Here is a 21,608-nt window from a genome sequence, read left to right on the forward strand (position 1 = left end):
TTAAAACAACCGCTACAAAAAAAGAAATATAAAATAAAATAAAATAAAATAAAATAAAATAAAATAAAATAAAATAAAATAAAATAAAATAAAATAAAATAAACGTTCACACATTTCTACTCTGGTGAGGCAAGAAAAAATCATATGTAAATAAATGTACATAAAATATAAATATAACTAAAATACTAAAATAAAATGAAAAAATACAAAGAATGCTCTCTAATTTAAACCACCACTACTAAAAACGTTATTAAAAAAATAATAATAATAATAAATGAATAAATATTGCAATTTGACAACCATTGGACTGAACAACACATCTGCACTCTGATAAGGAAAGCTATTTACTCATAAATAAATCTTAAAACTCTCTAAAATCTCTTGTTTAACCTGTTAACACAATGCCTGCACTGATATATCTTCAGGAAGGACAAAAAGCTCAAAACTCGTGTTGTTTAGTGATAAACCGCCTTGAAGTGCATGTAGAATTACAAAAGATGGATTTCACACATTTCAGACTGCATGAAACCACTGTACTAATACATCCTTCAATCCTACACTAGGTTTACTTTCATATTTCCTGCAATAAAAAAGACGAATTTCACACATTTTCAGGTTGTGCATCTCAAGCTCCATGCACATTTTAATAAAAGCAGACTGAGAAGAAGAACAGAAACATTAGTGTTTGACGCTCTCTGCTGGATCTTACATGCTATTGCAGGATTATATGATCATTTTGATTTGCTTTTGAACTGATTTGAACTGATGTTAACATTTACTAACTATAATCACAGTGTAATAAAATTATTAAATTAATATTAAATGTTCTTACTTTTTAAGTAAAGTGTCTATAATTTTTAAAGTTAATCAAATTAATCTTAAAGTCATTTTAACTTGCATAACATTACATTACAGTAAACTTACTTAAACACTAAATACACTTGAAAAAATTCTGGGCTGTTTTAACTCAATGTTGGGTGAAATATGCACAAACCCAACTTTTTTTTTTCATACATTCATTTTCTTTTCGGCTTAGTCCCTTAATTAATCTGGGATCACCACAGCGGAATGAACCGTCAACTTATTCAGCATATGTTTTACGCAGTGGATGCCCTTCCAGCTGCAACCCATCACTGGGAAACATCCACACACATCCACACACATACACTATGAAACATTTAGCTTACCCAATTAACCTATTACCACATTTTTGGACTTGTGGGGAAAACCAGAGCACCCGGATGAAACCCACACCAACACCAACACAGGGAGAACATGCAAACTCCACACAGAAATGCCAAATAATCCAGCCAGGGCTCCAACCAGCGACCTCATTGTTGTGAGGTGATTGTGCTACCCACTATGCCACCGTGCTGCCCCCAACTTTTTAAAATAAAATTTTAATTATACTTTTAAACTCAACGTTTGGTTTTTAGAGTTTAGAATCTTATATTTTAATAACTTATTTTAATAAGTTAAATTAAGTTTTTATGTAAATTGTCAACTTTTTTAAGTTAAATTAATTACTATATGTTTTTATATGTGCAGTGCTCACCCCTCACATATCATTCATTTATTTTTCTTTGGCTTAGTCTCTATTTCAGAGGTCGCCACAGCGGAATGAACCGCCAACTATTCCAGCATACTGTATGTTTTACATAGCTGATGCCCTTCCAGCCACAACCCAGTACTAGTAAACACCCATACGCACTTACATTTACACATACACTCATACACTACGGCGATCAAATCACTGAGCCATCTCACCCTCACAAATCTCTCTTTTCTATAAAAAGCTTTACAATAACATATTTGTGTATGTTCATTAAATTGGTTTGAGCCTCGGCTGGGTCAGTTGGCGTTTCTGTGTGGAGTTTGCATGTTCTCCCTGCACTCATGTGGGTTTCCTCCAGGTGCTCCGGTTTCCCCCACAGTCCAAAAACATGCAGTACAGGTGAATTGGGCAGGCTTAATTGTCCGTAGTGTATGAGTGTGAACTAGTGTGTGTGGATGTTTCCCAGAGATGGGTTGCTGCTGGAAGGGCATCCGCTGCGTAAAAACAGGCTGGATAAGTTGGCGGTTCATTCCGCTGTGGCGACCCTGGATTAATAAAGGGACTAAGCCGAAAAATAAAGAAAATGTCCATTAAATTAGTCAGTACCAAGGACAAATCTGGAGCTAATTTAACTAAATAACTTATGATAAGTTAAAAACTTTGTACACCCAAATTGATATGTAAGGGAAAAAAATCTTAAATAAAATGTAAAAAAAAAATTTTAAATAAATTTTTAAAAAGAGAGGGAAAAAAATCAAGAGAAACAAAAATATATAAAACACTTGAAATTTTGTAGTTTCATTTTTATTTTTATTTTTTTGCAATATTTAATTTGAATTTAAATAATTAATTAAATTATCTTTCTATTTCTAAAGACATTAGGTGACCTATTAGGTAAAACTATTATTTTAATAAACATAACTGTTTAATAAATCCGTTTTCTTCAAATGCACTACAATTAACTACCTATTCACTGAGAAAAAATATTCAGTTTCAAAAGGGGTGTATTCATTTATGCTGAGCACTGTTTATTGATATTTAAAAATATAATTTTTTGACATGATGTGCTTTAAATGAAATTAGAGAACTTGTTTAAGACCACAGAAACTAAACTGATAAGTCTGAACTATGCAGATCAATCTCATTTACATCATTTTGAAATCTGCAAGAAAATGCGCAAAGTGAATAACCTGACGAGCGGGTACTCAGCATTGTTGGGGGCAGTGGTGTACAGTGACAAATTACAAATGCTCAAACTACTGTAATTAAGTAGTTTTTCTCAGGAATTGTAATTTACTAAGCAGGTTTAAAAATGTGCGCTTTTAATTTCCTTCGAGTACATTTGTAGTGCAGTATTGGTACTTTTACTACACTACTTTTCTTCAACCTGCAGTCACTACTTTATTCTTTCTTGTCTATGAGATTTAGAATAATCAGTCCTGTGATTCCCGTCCAATCAAAAAACACATAGATGGTAAAGCGCCTCATACTGAACTACCTCTAGACATGGGGGATTTATAATTGCAGCAAACTGTTTAGAAGCAATAACAGTGTCCAAGAAGATGTCCAAAATCTTTAAATGCATTGAGACTGTTTAGATGCATGTCACTAAAAAGAAGATGACGGATATTTACAGTATGATGACCGAAATGGCCTTAAACACCCAGCAGACATCAACAAGACATCAGATTGACATTGTATCCCAACGTCGTGGCGACGTTGCATTTTGTTTGGAAATCAAAATCGGGTTGACGTCAGAACTTAACGTCAGTTCGACATCAAGGTCCAACGACCAACCTAAAATCAACCTAAAATCAACCAAATATCAACGTCTAATAATGTTACAGCTTGACGTTGTGTGGACGTTACAACTATGACATCTATCAGATGTTTTGGTCGCCATACCTGACGAATAACCGTCAGTATTTGTTGTCAATATCATGTTGGTTTAAGATGTTGGCTCAACGCTGGATTTTGGTCACTTTCTAACACAAACTAAAATCAACCAAATATCAAAGTCATTTGAAGTTGTCCTTAGACGCTGGCTAGACATAAAATTTTGGTCACCTGACATCACAACCTATATCTAACCTAATATTAACGTCTTATGACGTTGTTTGCCTGCTGTGCAAGAACTAAATGCACTACAGAATGTTACGTTTACACACATCCACAAATTAGATGTTAATGCATCAGCTTTTTACAGCATACTTACTACTCACTACTCTTGAGTACTTTTAAAAAGGCTACTGTTTACTCATACTTGGAGTAATATTTACAGTAGATACTTTTACTCGCACTACATTTTTAGGCAAGTTATGGTGCTTTTACTTGAGTATGATTTTTTAGTACTCTTTCCACCACTGATTAGGGATAATACATTACAAGAAACCTGAGAAATTACATAATAATATTCATTTTCTAAGTAACGAGTAAAGTAACGCCTTCCTTTTAAAAAAATAAGTGAGAATATTTCAGTTTCTTTTAAAAAATGCAATGTGAATTACTTTTTAGTTTAATTATTTTGCTTTTTAAAAAATAAATTGCCGAATTAAAATGAACAGCCACATTGAATCTCATACTCAATGTGAGAATGCGGGAACAGGCAGAAATAAAGACAGAAGAGGCTTACATTTCTGTGATGGAAATATTCTCATTATTTTGAACACATGGAAAAAAAGGAACAGAGGATTATCTGAATGGACAGTGATTTTACTTTTTAATAAGACAAAAAGTACAAAAGTAGCAAATGCATTGCTTTAAACATTCATTAATCTGTAAATATGGTATGTAAAGCTCTGTAGTCAGGAAGTTCTCAGAAGATAACATTATCCTACATACATTTTTTATGTGTTTTTTTAAATGAAGGTTACAGTGTGTACAGTGAGCTCCTCTATTTAAAAAAAAAAAAAAAAGAAGAAGAAGAAGAATCAAAAGAAGGTCAAAAAATTAACACAAAAGTAACCCAAAAGTAATGTAATGCATAACTTACCATAAAAAGTAACTAAGTAATGCAACTAGTTACTTTTGGGGGGAGTAACTCAATATTGGATTGCATTACTTTGTAAAGTAACTTTCCCCAACACTGGTAGTCAGTTTGGGGCTTGTGTGGGATTGGGTCAGATCGGGTCTGAAATTAAACAGTGTGTGTAAGAGTACAGTGTGTCCATTGAATGTCCAAGAGAAATGGTCTGAGAAGCACACAATACATCACCTCTCCAACGTTACACCTGAAACACAGAGCAGCTTTCAGCTAAACTCACCAGAACTCCTGGAACAAATCCCTCGCCGAGCAGCAAAAACACAAACACAGCTCTCCTGAGTTCCTCAAACACTCACACTTTAAGCGCCTCGCCAGGAAAGTTCTCCCAAACTCTAATTAGCAGCTCTGTAGAAACAAGAGTCTTCTGTGTTTATTTTATTTTATTTTATTGCAGTAAAGGACAGTAAATTAAGAACAACAATGACCAAATACAGGCTGAGTGCTCACAGTCTGACTGTAGAGACGGGCCGATGCAGACAGAACTGGAATCCTAGAGAGAGCTGCCCATCTGCTCACACTGTGCCCAGGCAGAGGTGGAGACGGAGGAACATTTCCTGCACAAACTATCAGCACATGCGAGAAACATTCTACCCCAAACTACAGAACATTTACCCACAATTCACTGAGTCAGATAATAAAACACAGCTTCAGTATTTACTAGGGGAAAAAAACTGTCCTTCTAGTGGCACAATACATTAATGCCCGTCGCAAAAAGAGAGAGGAGACCAATAAAAACATCAGTGATGCGCTTGCAAACACACACACACGCACACACACGCACACGCACATGCACACACACACACACCTAGATTATTATAAATGAATCATTGTAAATATATTGATTATCATTGTTTTTGTTACTGTTTTATCGTAAACTGTTGATTGATAAATGTACAGTTTATTCAGATCTATTTTTATTTTTTATTGATGTATGAATAATATGACACATTGAATATGATATATTGAATAATAATATAATATACTGAATAATAATAGGATATATTGAAAAATAATATGATATATTGGTTAATAATATGATATATTGAATAATAAAATGATATAATGGATAATAATGATATATCGAATATTAACATGATATATTGGATAATAATATGATATATTGAATATGATATACTGAATAATAATATGATATATTGAATATGATACATTGAATAATAATAATATGATATACTGAATAATAATATGATATATTGGATAATAATATGTTATATTGGATAATAATATGACATACTGAATAATAATATGATACATTGAATAATAATATGATACATTGGATAATAATACGATATATTGGATAATAATATGATATATTGAATAATAATATGATACATTGAATAATAATATGATACATTGAATAATAATATGATATATTGAATAATAATATGATATATTGAATAATAATATGATATATTGAATAATAATATGATATATTAAATAATAATATGATATATTGAATAATAATATTATATATTTAATAATAATAATATGATATACTGAATAATAATATGATATATTGGATAATATTATATATTATTTATTTATTTTTATTTAATTATTATATGTATATATCTTTTTTTACACTACTACTACTATTAACTGTGTTTATTGTGTTTTAATTGTGCATTCATGTTCTTATGTCTTTTATGTAAACGCTAAGCGCACACACATAGCTCGTGGCAAAGACTTGCACACACATCGCTCGTAAGCTTGCGGAGTGAACCAAACGGGTGGTATTTCCCGAGTGGACAGTGAAAATACCCGTTGCAACAAATGCAACAAGTTGTTTTCTTGTATAAGCGGAAACACAAGCAATCTGGCTAAGTGAAAGTATCTCATAAGGGCATTAACTGCAGAAAGTCAAATGAAAAGTTTTTGACTGCCTAGCTACTAACGGTAACGTTACATCTTCCACATCGTTATGCCAGCAGTCAATCACCTAAATTAGTATAATAATAGTTAAATTAAAACACAAACTGCAGCAGCTTAAATAAATCTTAAACATTCAAAATGCTTTTACATGCTGTATTTACAAGTATAGCCTATGAATAGCCTAATAATAAACTACGCTTATTGAGAAAGCTTATTTTTACATTGCAAGATGCTCCAAAACTGTATAAAAAAGACAGTTAAGTCCAAAAACACTGTTAACTCATTTATGTGAATGCGTTAATAAAAAATCATCAACATTTTCTTGTTTATCTGCATTTTGCAACTCAAAGAGGGTATTTTCAACAGCAGGGAGCCCAATAAGAAAGGTCCCGACTTCTGCCAGAAAAGGCAAACCTGTTGATTTTCCTCCAGAAGAATGGTTAAAAACTGAGTCATTTTCCTTCAAACCATTGTACATTCTTTTAAAAGAAAAAAAATAATTTGTTTGTTTTACAATTTTTGGTTTCGTTTTATTTTACATTAAAAACGTAATAAAATAAAGTGTTGTTAATTCTGTTCAATTTGTTTTTGCTTTGATTTTTCAGCAAAAAAAACCACTACATGAAGTATCGATAAGAGAGCCATTAAAGTACCGAACTGATATATGGTATCAATAAAAGTAGTAATACCATTAAAACCGTAACGATACCCATCCCTAACCAGGTATACTTTTTAATACTGTACTTTTGTCCATACTAACCGCTGTTTCTCTCAAGGTTTTTTTTCTTCACTTCCGCCTTTAGTGAAGTTTTTTTTCCCTCTCCGCTGTCGCCACTGGCTTGCATGGTTCGGGATCTGTAGAGCTGCGCATCGTTGGATTTGCTCTTCAGTATTTGGACTCTTAGTAGTGATTATTAAACCACACTGAACTGAGCTAAACTGAACTGAACTTAAACACTACAAACTGAACTACACTGTTCCTATTTACTGTGACCTTTTATGTGAAGCTGCTTTGACACAATCTACATTGTATAAGCGCTATCCAAATAAAGGTGAATTGAATTGAATTGTAAACATCCTGGCTTTACATTTCGTAAAATGTATTAATTTGTAATATGTGTTTGTAATTTTTTGTCATTTAGAAGAAAACAATAAAAAACAACTTGAATTGAAAAAACATAAATAAAAAAGCTTACAACAAAAGTGGAAAAAATAATGACCATGTGTGTAAGGTCTGAGACATAGCAAGATGTACTGTATAGAGACATCTTTGTTATCACTTCACATAAAAAATCCACATTGAATAAAAATGTTCAATTGAACATCTCTGAACACTTCTCTCTTTGTCCAAACAGCCACCGAACATCTCAGAGAGACTTTACAGGCTGAATAAAGTGGCGAGAACACAAGAGAGCATTAATATGCTTTTCAACTTTAGTGTGTATTGACTCATATGATGGCGAGTGTCAGGGAACGGCCAGAGAATCGGCCATTTAGAGGCGTCGTTCTTCCACTTCTCTTATCTCTGACAGCTGGCAAATACACTCTCATTGACACCAGGCCTTATCTGCGCTCTGTGTACACACTACACGCCTGCAAACTTCCCATAAGAGCCATTAATCTCTACATAATGTGACAATGTCTCTGCATTAAAATGTTTTTACACAATGGCTCAAACTCAATGCATTCCTCTCTGAAGAACGGAGAGCTCAGCAGTCTTTCTGATACTGTAAAATACTATTCAATATCTGGATTTTAATTTTCTGATGCTCAAAAATGACAACAAAAAAGGACAAATCAAGCAAAATCAAATATTATATAGATTTTTTATATTTAACAGAGATTCTGTAGCTATTAAGAATGAACAATTAAAACACAAATCTGAACCTGGAATAGATTTGTTTATAGAATGTTTGTGACTCAAATTACAGAACATTTTGACTTCATTTTGAACTTATTTTGTGTATTGTTACAGAATTTAACACAAAATAAACACCACTGAAAATTATTCATACTGTACAAAACAGAGTCCCTTTATAACAAATCTATTATATTGAGCAATGATGCAAAACGATTACTTTTATTCAGCAATGATGCAATACATTTATCAAAAATGACAGTAAAATGTTTAATGCCACCTGAAAATGGCAGTTGAAGACTCAGGTTTCAGTGCCATTACAGAATTAAACAAGCAGTGATGAAAGAGATCTCATCTCATGGGAGGAATCTCGTCGAACATGTGAATATTCAGGCAGATCAGCGATTGTGTGGCTGAGTTATGAGGCGATACACTGAACTTTGCCAGTCCGCCATGGACACGCCCTTCAACAAAACTCTAGATCTTCACAATTCAAAAACCCTTGAACTAAACTGACAAAACTTGGATTCAATTTGATAACATTTCTAGGAGGAGTTTGTTACAGTATAAAACATGTCATTTCCTGTTGCCAGCAGGTGGCGCTATGACTGCAAATGGATATTGGCATGTAATCGTGTTCAGGTCAGGACTCAAATGTGTGACTTTTGGGACAGATCAGGCAATGCACTGAGTTAAAACAAATTCCTGTTTCATGACGAATCATCAAAGTTTGAGAGGCCGCTTCGGACAGACTCTTCGACAAAAATTCTAGATCTTCGCAATTTAACATCGCCAAGGACTTTAGACGACAATACCCAATTTTGGTGTTGATCAGATAAAATCCCTAGGGGGAGTTTGTTAAAATACATCGCCTGCAAATGGCAAAAACTGCACTTTTTCAGCACAGGAAGTTAAAAATATCTGACTTCCTGTTGGGTTTGAGAATTTGCTCCAAAATAATTTTTTGTAGGTTTTGGCATGTTTGATGTGTGTGCCAATTTTCGTATACTGTATGTGCATGAAACATAGTTCTGTCAAATGTGCATAGGTATTGCTGTCGAGTCATTTTGCAAAACTCACTTTCAAAACCTATAACAAACTTAAATTTTCGCCACTTCTGGTGTGTGTGCAAAGTTTTATGAATTTTCGAGCATGTTTAGACCCTCAAAAAGGTGATTCACTCTAGAGAAGAATAATAAGAAACAGAGCAATTCCAATAGGGCCAAGGTGCTAAGTCCCTAATTACATAAAAAAAAGATATTCAAATAGAAATCTTTATATTGTAATATAATTAGGGATGCAGCAAAATTATACAGATACAGATATTCTCAAGCACAAGAAGCGTATCTATAATTCTACAAGGGAAAAAAATATTGAAGTGAAAATGAAGTTTTTATTAGTTTCCTCTTAATATAACATACAGTTCCATACAAAAATACAAAATGCAAACAAATTCTTCACAGTTTAGCAAACTGTTAAGAAATGTAGAAAAAAATCATTGGAAAAACATTCATTCATTCATTTTCTTTTCTGCTTAGTCCGTTTATTAATCTGGGGTTGCCATAGTGGAATGAACCACCATCTTATCCAGCATATGTTTTCTGCAGCGGATGCCCTTCCAGCTGCAACCCATCTCTGGTAAACATCCATACACACTTTATTCACACTCATACACTATGGACAATTTAGCTAACTCAATTCACCTGTACCGCATGTCTTTGGACTGTGGGGAAAACCGGAGCACCCAGAGGAAACCCACGGGAATGCGGGGAGAACATGCAAACTCCACACAGAAATGCCAACAGACCCAGTCGAGGCTCGAACCACTGACCTTCTTGCTGTGAGGCGACAGCACTACCTACTGCACCACCGCATCGCCCATTAGAAAAACAATAACATGGAAAAAATATTTCTTTTCAGGGAAAAAAAAAATACAATTTTGATAAATGTTGCCATTATATTGAACATTTATTATATTTTACATTATATTTATTATATGTTTTAATAGGGCATCACGATGGCGCAGTGGGTAGAACGATCGCCTAATAGCAAGAAGGTCACTGGTTCGGTCAGTTGGCACTCTCAGTGTGGAGTTTACATGTTCTCCCCATGATCATGCTCAGTGATGCTCAGGTTTTCCCCACAGTCCAAATACATGCACTATAGGTTAATTGGGTAAGCTAAATTGTCCGTAGTGTATGAGTGTGTATGGATGTTTTCCATTACTGGGGTGCAGCTGGAAGGGCATCTGCGGTGTAAAACATATGCTGGATAAGTTGCAAATTCAAAATTAATAAAGGGACTCAGCCGAAAAGAAAATGAATGAATGAATGAAAGATAATCAAATAGAAATCTTTATATAGTAATATAATTAGAGATGCAGTTAAATTATAGCTACAGATAATTTCAAGCACAAAAAGGCCATCTATAATTCTACAAGGGGAAAATATTTCTAAAAAATACAATTTTGATAAAAGTTTGCATTATATTGTATATTTGTTATATTTTATGTTACAAAAATGTTACAGACAAAGCTCAGCAAATAATAATAATCCAAAATTATTCTATTTTATTTAAGCCCTTGCACTTGTTTAGTTTTTTCCTGAAAACCTTTAGTTTATAGTTTGAATTTTCAAGTTTAATAGTGCAATGTTAAAATACTCTCTTTTCAGATGCGGTTATATCAACCTGATCTGACAGGGAAAGACATCTGTTTAACATATTGCCTGAAAAGTGGCTAATGCGTACAAATTCATACAATGTAATTCATATAAAAACATATGATGTTTAAAAAGAGGTGTTCCTCCATACCCCACCCCTCATTGGGGGAACAAGTTGAACAAAAAAATACAAGAAGCTGCTAAACCAAAAAGTTACAAACATGCCATGAGATTGCGTTGGTTATATAGTAGTTAACATTTGAACCAAATAAGTTGGTTCAAAAAAGTGGACCAAAAAGATGTTTGTAAAATTTGTGACAAAGTGTATTGTTTAATAGTTTTAAACTATCTTCATAGTGTAAACTTTTTTGACCCACTCAAATGTCACACAAACAAGGGCAGCTATTTTTAACTATTTCTGCGCAGAATTTAAGAAGATATTGAACTGACATTTGCAGCAAATGCAGAGTGCATTCTTTAAAAAGCAATGCAGAGATTATTTCGCATTAGGAGGTTACAACAATTTGGTGTGAGTCAAGATATTCTGGAGATGGTATACAAGAACTTGAAAGTGTTGTGAGTTTTAACATGATTGCATGGTATGGACTGTTGCAAATTAAAGAAAAGCAAAAATTGCCAGTGCTATAGGGTATATGCTGAGGTAGTGTTGTTCCCATACTGAAAAACTTCCAGTGACCTGTTGTTGTGAGTTTTTTTTTCCATTTTATACGATTACTTTTACAGCATCGATGTTGTAATGTAAATTCAAATACAATCAGTTAAACACACTTTGGCATTCATTTAGTTGATCAAGCGTAAAACGAGACAAAAAGCAGTTTGCTTGCACGCGCCCGTCAGAATCGGCAGGCTAGCGCAGAAGCTCCATTGAATATACTGGGGTAAAATAAATGCTCATATTATAAAGACATAGTGGGGGGAAATGTTATTTAATGCAGTGCTTCTTGTACAATCTGAGACCCACTTTATATCGGACATCACTTAGCCAGTGGAGATCTCTGATTTTTAAAGAAAACAGACCTTAAACACGCAGATTTTGCATTGGCATACAATTCACCGGAAACGATTAACCCAGGTTACTGACAAATTAAAAGTCCTATTAGCATGCTTCGGCATATAACCCATTGTAGGTAAAGCACAAAGACAACTAAATGAAATGTATACAATGAGAATTAAACAAAAAGCACATGTCATTATTGAAGATTGTTCCCTTCCTTTAAATATTACATTTCAGCTCTTACCATCAAAAAGACGTTTTAGGCAACCTCAAGGAATGAAAAATGTGTATTAAATGTCCTTTTTCCCGACTGCCATTAGAATTTTAAAAACTGGGTTCCTAAGTACAGTACACTACAATGTATTAAATTGAGTTTTAAATGTGATTTATGTGATGGCATTGTATGTATTTGTGTTGCCTGTTTTTTCTGTGAGATGTGTAATGTGAATGTTGATGTGGTTGTGTGGTGAAGCCAAAGATAAATTTCCACTTGTGGACAATAAAGAAAGTAAAGTAAAAATAAAGAATAAAAATCTGCAGATTTAAGTGGAACTATTTTGGGAGTATACTATCTAAAAACTTAAAACATGAAATAAAACAAATAATAACTTTTAAGGTCCAATTAGTTTCACTTTTTTGGTAAACAAAGCAAGTCTCATCTATTATATCTATTTAAATAGATATAAAAAAAACTTAACATTATTACTTAAAAATTAAAAGACTTAAAATTATTACTTACCAAACTGTATTGTAAAAAGTTCATATAAACATTTGCATTTAAGTCAATAACATTACTTAAATTAATACAAAAACTGAATAAATGTACAGTTGAAGTCAGAATTATTAGCCCTCCTGTATTTTTTTTTTCTTTTTCAAACATTTTCCAAATGATGTTGAACAGAGCAAAGAAAGTTTTCACAGTATTTCCTATAATATTTTTTCTTCTAGAGAAAGTCTGATTTTTTTATTTCAGCTGAAGTAAAAGGAGTTTTAAAAAAAGAAATCCTTAAGCATAATTTTTTATTGGACTGTCTACAGAACAAACCATCATTATACACTGATTTGCCTAATAAACCTAACCCTAACTAACCCAATTAAGCCTTTAATTGTCACTTTAAGCTGAACACTAGTATCTTGAAAACTGCCTAGTAAAAGGCTTATTTACTGTCATCGTGGCAAAGATAAAAGAAATCAGTTATTAGAAATGAGTTATTAAAACTTTTATGTTTAGAAAAGCGTTGAAGAAATCTTCTCTCCGTTAAACAGAAATTGGGGAAAAATATAGTGGGGGGGGGGGTAATGATTCATGAGGGCTAATAATTCTGACTTCAACTGTCTTTATTTACACAATTTACATGATTAAATTGACAGCCTTAATGATGGGCTAAAAAAATCTGTGGATTTCTGCACGCACAGATACCCTGTGGGCCTAGTTATAACCATTTACACAACAACAACCATGCTAAATTCTAAAATTGACCACTGTTTCTTTAATAGACAATTCTTCGACCTGTGCTTGACCTTCTCTAAACGAGCTTCAGAGAAATTGAAGAAGCTATTTCTCCCCTCTCTAAAGACTTTAGTTTCAAATCATTCATGCAGACTTTCTCATTAAAGCCGAGCACCAGGAGAAAAGCAATGCTCATTTTGCGATATTGCCTGCGTTATATCTGTTGTCAGAGCACGACACTTAATGATCCACTGAGGGTAAACAGCCAATGTAATCTTATCTGCACTGAAATAGCAGTCCTTCACCTGAGTGTTCATTTGCAGTCTGTTTCTCCGCTTACAGTAAAGGAGGAGTTTTGTTTTTAGTTGATAGCAGATGAATGACAACACATCCTGGAAGAGCGATCGGTATCAGACCACCTACATATATCTGCAATCACGTCATTGAAGAAAACCAATATTGTGCGTCTGACCGTTTTAGTACAAGGTTGCTGATGTTATCTTATCTGTCGGAAAGATTAAGAGATGTATATAGATGGAATAAAAATAAAAGAAGCATTTGGAAACCTGGATAAGGTCTCAAACTGCAAATAAAACTAAGGACTATCGCATACTGCAATTATGGCCAAATTAAAATAGGTCATTAGAGGAAATTCGAATATTGTATGAGGTGTATTTGAGCTATTAAACGGATAATTTTTAAATACTTTTTTTTCTGGATGGCTGAGGCGGAGTGGTGGGGATGTGTAAGTGCCGTGCAGAGACGAGTGGCATGCTGGAAATTACAAAAAGTGGGGGGACAGGGGTTGTCCCTGGTCTGTACTATGCATCGGGCGAATGGACATTACACCATTGTCGGCGATCCGGGGGTGTTATAGACTGTACCAAAAAACTGAGGACCGGGGGGGTATAAATTCCAGGAGTTTTCCGGGAGACATAACTAAACAGGAGATGGGTCTAAAATACGGGAGACTCCCTGGAAAAACAGGAATGTTGGCAGATATGCCTTTCAGCTGCGACCCATCACTGGGAAACATCCATTCACACTCATTCACACACATACACAACAGATAATTTAGCTTACCAAATTCACCTATAGTGCATGTCTTTGTACTTTTGGGGGAAACCAGAGCATGTAACATGCAAACTCCACACAGAAATGCCAACTGACCCTGCTGGAGCTCGAACTTGTATTGAATTGCTAAGCTAAACAATGTCTTCACCCAAAAAAAAAATCCTACTTGCTTAAAATACTTATTTTTTTTAAATGAGCTGAATCAACACAGTTCTTGAGTTCTTGAGGGGACAACTTAATTGTTTTATGCTTAATTTACTTTTAAGTTTGTGGAACCCAGCTATTTTTTACAGTGTTGTTTGTAAAAAGAAATCCAAAACAATAACCAAATTCTACATTGCACATTTTTAACCTCTTCAAACCGAATTAAGTTTCTGAAAAACATAAAATTATGTTTTCAAAGTTCTTGAGGCTCCTATAAATGAGGCCAAACTATAATAATAAAAATTCAACACCTTTTAAGTATATATGTATATATATGCTGTATATGCTGCATGTGACTGTGTTTCAGCAATGTACATCGATATTTCTTATATATTTAAATAAAAATTTTCAATCAGCGTTACTGAAGATTTAATTTCAGTAACAGATCTTGAACCCATTGTACATCCTAATGGACAGACATATTTGAAAAAATCCTGAACTAAAGCTTGCTGTTATAATTATCTGTGATCTAGCGGTTGCAGATCGCTAACAGACAACAAATCCGCCATTATGGACTACAAGTACAAGTTCTATGGACCACAAGTACCAGTCATGCACCACACACACTCACAATCAGTTCCTGATCATGTCTGGTTGCAAACACGCAGCCAGAAGATCTTTACAAACTGATTACATGAACTTTAAATAAAGCACACACACACACACACACACACATACACTTCATTGCTGAGTCTTGTTATACTGAACTGTGAACATTAAGACGCGTTTTCCTTGCCTTGCCTTTCATGTTTGAACCTTGCTTTGTTTTGTTTGTTTATTCTTACCTGCTTCCAGCCTTTTTGATCATCTGCCTGTTTATCGACTACGACGGATTGCCCGTATACATCTGTTTACTCCTGTGTTGCCCGTTGTTTGCCTGACCATCCTGTTAATAAAACCCTGCATTTGGATCCGCACTCCCTGTTGTCAGAGTCCACTTTAGGTAGCACTTGCAATGTTACGAAAGATTTTAAACTTTAATTAGTAAGTGTAATCCCACTTTTTTTTTTTTACATACAATTGATTAAATATTGGCAAACATAGTAATTCTGAATACAAACATTGTAAATGTGGCTACGTCTGTGTCTGGAGTGAAGTGATGCCATGCTGTTTTTCAATGCATTTTTTTAATTATTATTATTTTTTTTGTTTTGTTTTTTTCAAATTACAATATGCCAAGCCTTACCGTTCTGATTGGATGGTAATTGTCCACTCTCATGGACTGCAGGCTTTAAATTAGATGAAATGCTCAGGAACGACAAAAATCATGGGTTGACGTGATGTCCATTGTAATGGCCACAGGGTCTGAAGGGGAACTGAAGGGGGTCTGAGGTATAATTCAAGTGAAATTCAATCATTCTTCATCCCTTACTGACATTTGTTTCTTGATTTAAGCATGAAGTCACAGCAATTTGTTTAAGTGACCTAAAGTTTTTGAAAACCTAAAATATTTATTTGTATCTTCATTTAAATGTTGAAATATTTCTAATTGCAATTCAACAGAAGAATATTGAAAAGGATAATATTGTTTTTTTTTTGTTTTTTTGCTATAACATTGGTTTTGTTCTAATTGTTCCTTTACTAATATAATATCAAGGTGCTCCAGGATTGTCCAGCCCAGTCACCAGGCATGAACATTATTGAGCATATCTGGGGTAAGATGAAGGAGGAGGCATTGAAGATGAATCTAAAGAATCTTGATGAACTCAGGGAGTCCTGGAAGAACGCTTTCTTTACCATTATAGATGACTTTACTAATAGTCATTGCAGAGATGTATGGATGCAGTCCATAAAATCAAGGCCTGTTCATATTTTATTGTGGTAAAATACGCATAATCTAGAGGCCTTTGCCTTTCATAAGCCTCTTCTGATATCAAAATAATCAACTAGAAGTCAAGTTATTATTTGTTGTTCATAAAACTTGAATAGGCGACAAGACTTTTGTCAGGTAGTGTAGGATTAAGAGATCAACAGTAAAATATAGAAAATAAAAACATAATATTATCATGTTAATATTTTTATATTATTAGAAAAAACATCAAATATGCTAGTAATAAGCATTTTAGATTAGTTGAGCATGTTTTCACAATAGCATTAACAACCAGCTTACACCAGATCTGGCCAGTTTAAGATGTTTTATTTCTTCTTCCATAGACATTTCTTTGATATGGTGTTATCTAATATTGCAATATTGCATTAGACATAATTAAAGCAAATGATGCAACTCAATAGCTGGACTTTGATAAAATCACGGCTGGAAATAAAGAATGAAATAAGGTCCAGTTTACCTCATCAGGCGGAGTGCAATTCATCTTTGTTACCGTAACTCTACAGCAGCAAAACCCTGCCCTATGAGTGGGGCATCATTAACAAATCCACACCTACTTGGGGTCAATAGTGCATTTTCATCACCTTCATAACAGCCGACACATTCAAACCCTTCTCATTGTCCTGTGAAAGAGGAACAATCCAGATCAACACCAGAGGACGTGTCATCAGGACAGTATGCCAGCAGACACATATCTAAAGCTGCTCGCAGTAGTGGCTTACGTATGTGTTATCAACACTGATGCGCATTTAGGGTAGGTTGTATTCCTACAGTATATGAACAAAGCTTTTTCCTACTCCTTCACATTTTATTAACATCATGTTTTCTCTGCAGAAGTTTTCGAGTTACGCTTCCGGACTGGAGGCCAAATGCAGGTAAGAGTTGTATCAAATGCTTCACTTTTAAAACATAAACAATTTAAGGTATTTTAAACTCTTGAGTGCATTACAATTCAACATATTTAATTGCATTAATTATAACTTGGAATGTGCCCTAAATAACTGTCCACATTTGTTATGTAATAAGGAATATGCAATTATTATAATGCATTTTACGGTTAGTTTATTACATTTTAAAATACAATAATGCACTACAAACTGAAAAAAAATCAGATTATTTGATTACAATTCAGAGAGTGAAGATTTGACACTAATACAATACTTGACGCACAGTTATTTATCCCCTAACTCATTTTATAAATAACAATTAGTGGTGGGCAAAGATTAATTGCAATTAACCATAAATAATAATAATAATAATAATAATAATAATAATAATAATTTTATCCAAAACAAGAGGGTTTTTTTGACACAACGTGTGGATTTTATATTTTAATCATGTGTAAGTGATAAAAACAAAACTACACACGACTTGTGTCACATAGATAATTAAATGTATGTATAATTTGTATCATATGCAGTACATATATGTTTTAAATCTAAATATAAATTTTAAAAAATTCTCAAATTGCATGTATTTATACAGTGCTCAGCGTAATTTTGAAAATTAATATTTTTATCTTTTTCTCAGTCAATTTAGATCAAATATTTTGGTGCATTTGAGCAAAACAGATTTATTAAACAGATATATTTATTTAAATCATATTTTAATCACCAAACATCTTTAGAAATAGAAAGAAAATACATTTAAATTCAATCAAAATCAAAAAACAAATAGCAAACTCCAAAATTTCAACAAAAATTTTAAACATTTTTTGTTTCTCTTGATTTTTCCTCTTTTTAAATTCTTTTTATTTAAGATTTTTCTCTGACATATAAATTTGGGTGTACAAATTCTGCATCGTTATCATAAATTATGTTATTAGATAAGCTCCAGATTTGGCTTTTGTACTGACTAATCTAATGTATATGCACAAATATAATATTGTGAAGCTTCCTATGGAAAACATTCATTTAAATGAGAGATTTGTGAGGGGTGTACTCATATATGTTGAGCAATGAGCACTGTTTATATAAAATAAATATACACAGCGCACACATATATAATGTAAAAAAAAACTTTTATTTTAGATATGAATAATAGTGATTAATCTTTTACCAGCACTAATAATAATAACAACGATATTCATACTCATAATACAGTTCTGCATAATAGAACTCTATACATGGCTTTTCCTGGCTCAAAATGAGGCAGATGTGCTATCCTGATCATAAAAACATTTAGCATTATTCTAATAATCGAATCAAGATACATAATTTTATGTCAAAGGGCTAAAAGTTAATATAGTTAAATACAACATGACTATAGCTAATCTGTTCGTTTACTATAATCTCACATGCTATACCTACTAAAAAGAAAAACACAACATTAATTGATAGAAATGTTTAATTAATCTTAAACTAAAGAGAAAAAACAGTGTATAACTGTTATTCTTTGACTGTTGGTAAAAAAAGATGCAAACTTAAGCAAAATATGCAAATAAGAAATATTAGCATACATACAATAAATTAAAAGTAAAAAAAACTACTTAAGAGAAGAATTTAAGTTATGTTAATTATAATATTTAATAACCAAACGAATGAGTGATTCTTCTGTTGTTTAATAACCACACGCGTTTTCAATGAACAAATCCTAATATAATGTTAAACATCAGATTTTTCAAAAGAACTGTAATCGAGATCCAAAACTGTTTCGTTGTGTTTTTCTGTGTAAGTAATGCACTGAGATCTTTTTCATGGCTAAGTTGGCCTATTTATTTACTTTTTTTAAATGATTAGTTTGTTTTTAATGCATCAATGCAGAATTGTTCACATATGTATTACAATGCAGAGTAAAAAATAATACTACTAATAATAATAAAGACAGTTTACCACAGCCCTAATTGAGAATACCCTTAAATGCCCAATACATAAATCATTAAAGTCCCAAAAAATTAAAATGTAAGCTATAATTTTTGCCTTTAATAATGAATTCGTTAGCTTTAAGTGTATGTATTGGCTAGTGTGTTCCAAAATAATGACAAAACTAACATTTTAAAGATAAATGCAATATACTTTAGAGTCAATTTCTCACTTCTGCCAATATGGATTAAGCCAATATGATGACATCACTCTCCATTTTAGCTTTTAGTCAGATAATCTAAACAGTGTACATTTATAACATATATACATTTACAATAAAGCTGTGTATGTCACTTGTTCACACCATATTCATTTTCTACATGAAGTGCACTATATAAACTGTAAAAAAATATTTGATCAATTAAGGTTAATTTGATTCAGCTTAAAAATTTAAGGCAACCAGGATTTTTTACAGTATAGGGAAGAGCTGCACAATTCTGGCTAAAATGAGAACCACGATTTTTTTTTTAATGAATATCACAATTTCCTCACAACTCTGTAGATGTGAAATAAAGGTTATTTTGAGTAGGCTATTATTGTTATTCCTCAAACATAAGGTAAAACAACAATAATATTAGGTCTACTGTATGTGTAGGTCTACTGTTGGTTAAAATGATACAGTGGTTAAACTAATATATTTTAAAATAAAATGAACAGTGGACTTTTAATTAACAGACTTTAAAACTGTCCTGTTTTTGCACAGCAAAGTGCTTACATAAGAATAAAACTATTTATAATTCAAAAGTTGAATTATGTTTGAGACATTTATCCTTGACAACATTATTATACATTCAACATTTGTCTTTATCAGATTCCGTCTTGCATTATATTCAGTGTTATAGTTATACTGACCCAGTAAACATTTATTTTCATGCGCAACACTTTGTGTTCACTATGAAAGGAAAAAGCATATCAAGTGCTTGTGGTAATCATAACTTTAAAATGCGATATAATCACTAATGATTTGAGTGCCGGTTTCACTTTTACAGCAGAGAGCGATCATGTCATGGTTGCCGTCACTCTGAAGGAAAAAACACATACATGCAAATCATACTTCCCGCACGGCTCCCAAACGATCACTCTGTGCAGCAAACTTAACGTTACTTACAACTTTATTACCTGTTATTCACAGCCTATACAGGTTCTGTTCACTGAAGTCATGATTGGTGTGCACGTGCACGTCCTCTCTTTAGAAAACAAACAGTGCGTCAGCTCACGTGTGATTTCGCAGCTGCGAATACATCATTACATTAAGACTAAAATGACATTTTTGGGTGAATTATACCTTATAAAAACAGTATGTGACAATTTTAACACCATTTGGAGGTGTCCATGTTGCTGAGCAACATATATAAAACAATGTGAAGACTTGTGTGACCGCCTTTATGCTTCCTTCCTGACCTTGAAAATATAATTGCCTGAATCATAGCAAATCTGAATTAAGATCGTGTAGAGATTGTAAACTTTTTTCGATTAATCATGCAGCTCTAGTGAAGGGGATAAATGTTTCAGATATATTTTTTTAAATGGTAGAAGCTGAACAATATGCCCTGCCGTGTCTTTCTGTTCCAGTGGAAATCATGTCAAAACATTAAATAACACTCTACGTTTCATGTCATTTCAAAAGATCTTTAAAGTAAAGTGTTAACACAAACACTTCAGCAGCAGAGGACCTGTTTGAAACCCATCAAGCTCTGATGAGTTTGAACTTTTTTAGGCCACTATAACATCAGTGGGTCCAATTTCTCGCAAGAGTAATCTGTGACACGAACATCTGTCATAACAAGACAAACTGAACTATGTTTTCAGTTTGTTTCTAGTTTTCGATTAGGCTCTTTTTCTTTCCTCACTCCACTTTTGTTTTTGTATTGTGTTTTAATCACTTCTCCCTCCTGCGCTGTAGATTATTTGGCAAAGTGTGACTTTGGCAGTGACTTGCCATCATCCTGTGATTGGACCTCAGAGGGCCCCATCAGCACTCAGACGGCAACAGGTAATTATACTGCTGAGATCAAATTGCTGCAGAGACTGTCACGCTTTTGTGTTATTCACTGGTGTTTACCTCCAATCCATTCACCTGCGACAACAACAACAGCTATTTAATAGCTTTGTAACAGCACGTAGCAGAGCTTCTTTATACTTGTTATTCCGTTCTTCAACTTGACATTCA

At 33.2% G+C, this 21,608-nt stretch overlaps 1 protein-coding gene across 5 annotated transcripts in view; it reads left to right on the forward strand.

Moving 5' to 3' along the window:
- The first annotated feature begins 17,190 nt into the window (after positions 1-17,190).
- The window catches only part of wu:fb63a08 (MAM and LDL-receptor class A domain-containing protein 1), a 45,524-nt gene continuing 41,106 nt past the window's right edge, over positions 17,191-21,608 (forward strand). For 2 of the 5 annotated variants that reach the window (XM_056481009.1, XM_056481019.1), the window contains exons 1-3: positions 17,191-17,331; positions 17,412-17,452; positions 21,342-21,431. In XM_056481009.1, the coding sequence (XP_056336984.1) occupies positions 17,255-17,331; positions 17,412-17,452; positions 21,342-21,431 (208 nt within the window). In that variant the 5' untranslated portion in view covers positions 17,191-17,254. The remainder of the gene's footprint in view (positions 17,332-17,411; positions 17,453-21,341; positions 21,432-21,608) is intronic. The other 3 variants (XM_056480981.1, XM_056480998.1, XM_056480990.1) reach the window with 2 other exon arrangements.

Source organism: Danio aesculapii, chromosome 2 (genome assembly GCF_903798145.1).
Source record: "Danio aesculapii chromosome 2, fDanAes4.1, whole genome shotgun sequence".
In the NCBI taxonomy this organism is placed as follows: domain Eukaryota; kingdom Metazoa; phylum Chordata; class Actinopteri; order Cypriniformes; family Danionidae; genus Danio; species Danio aesculapii.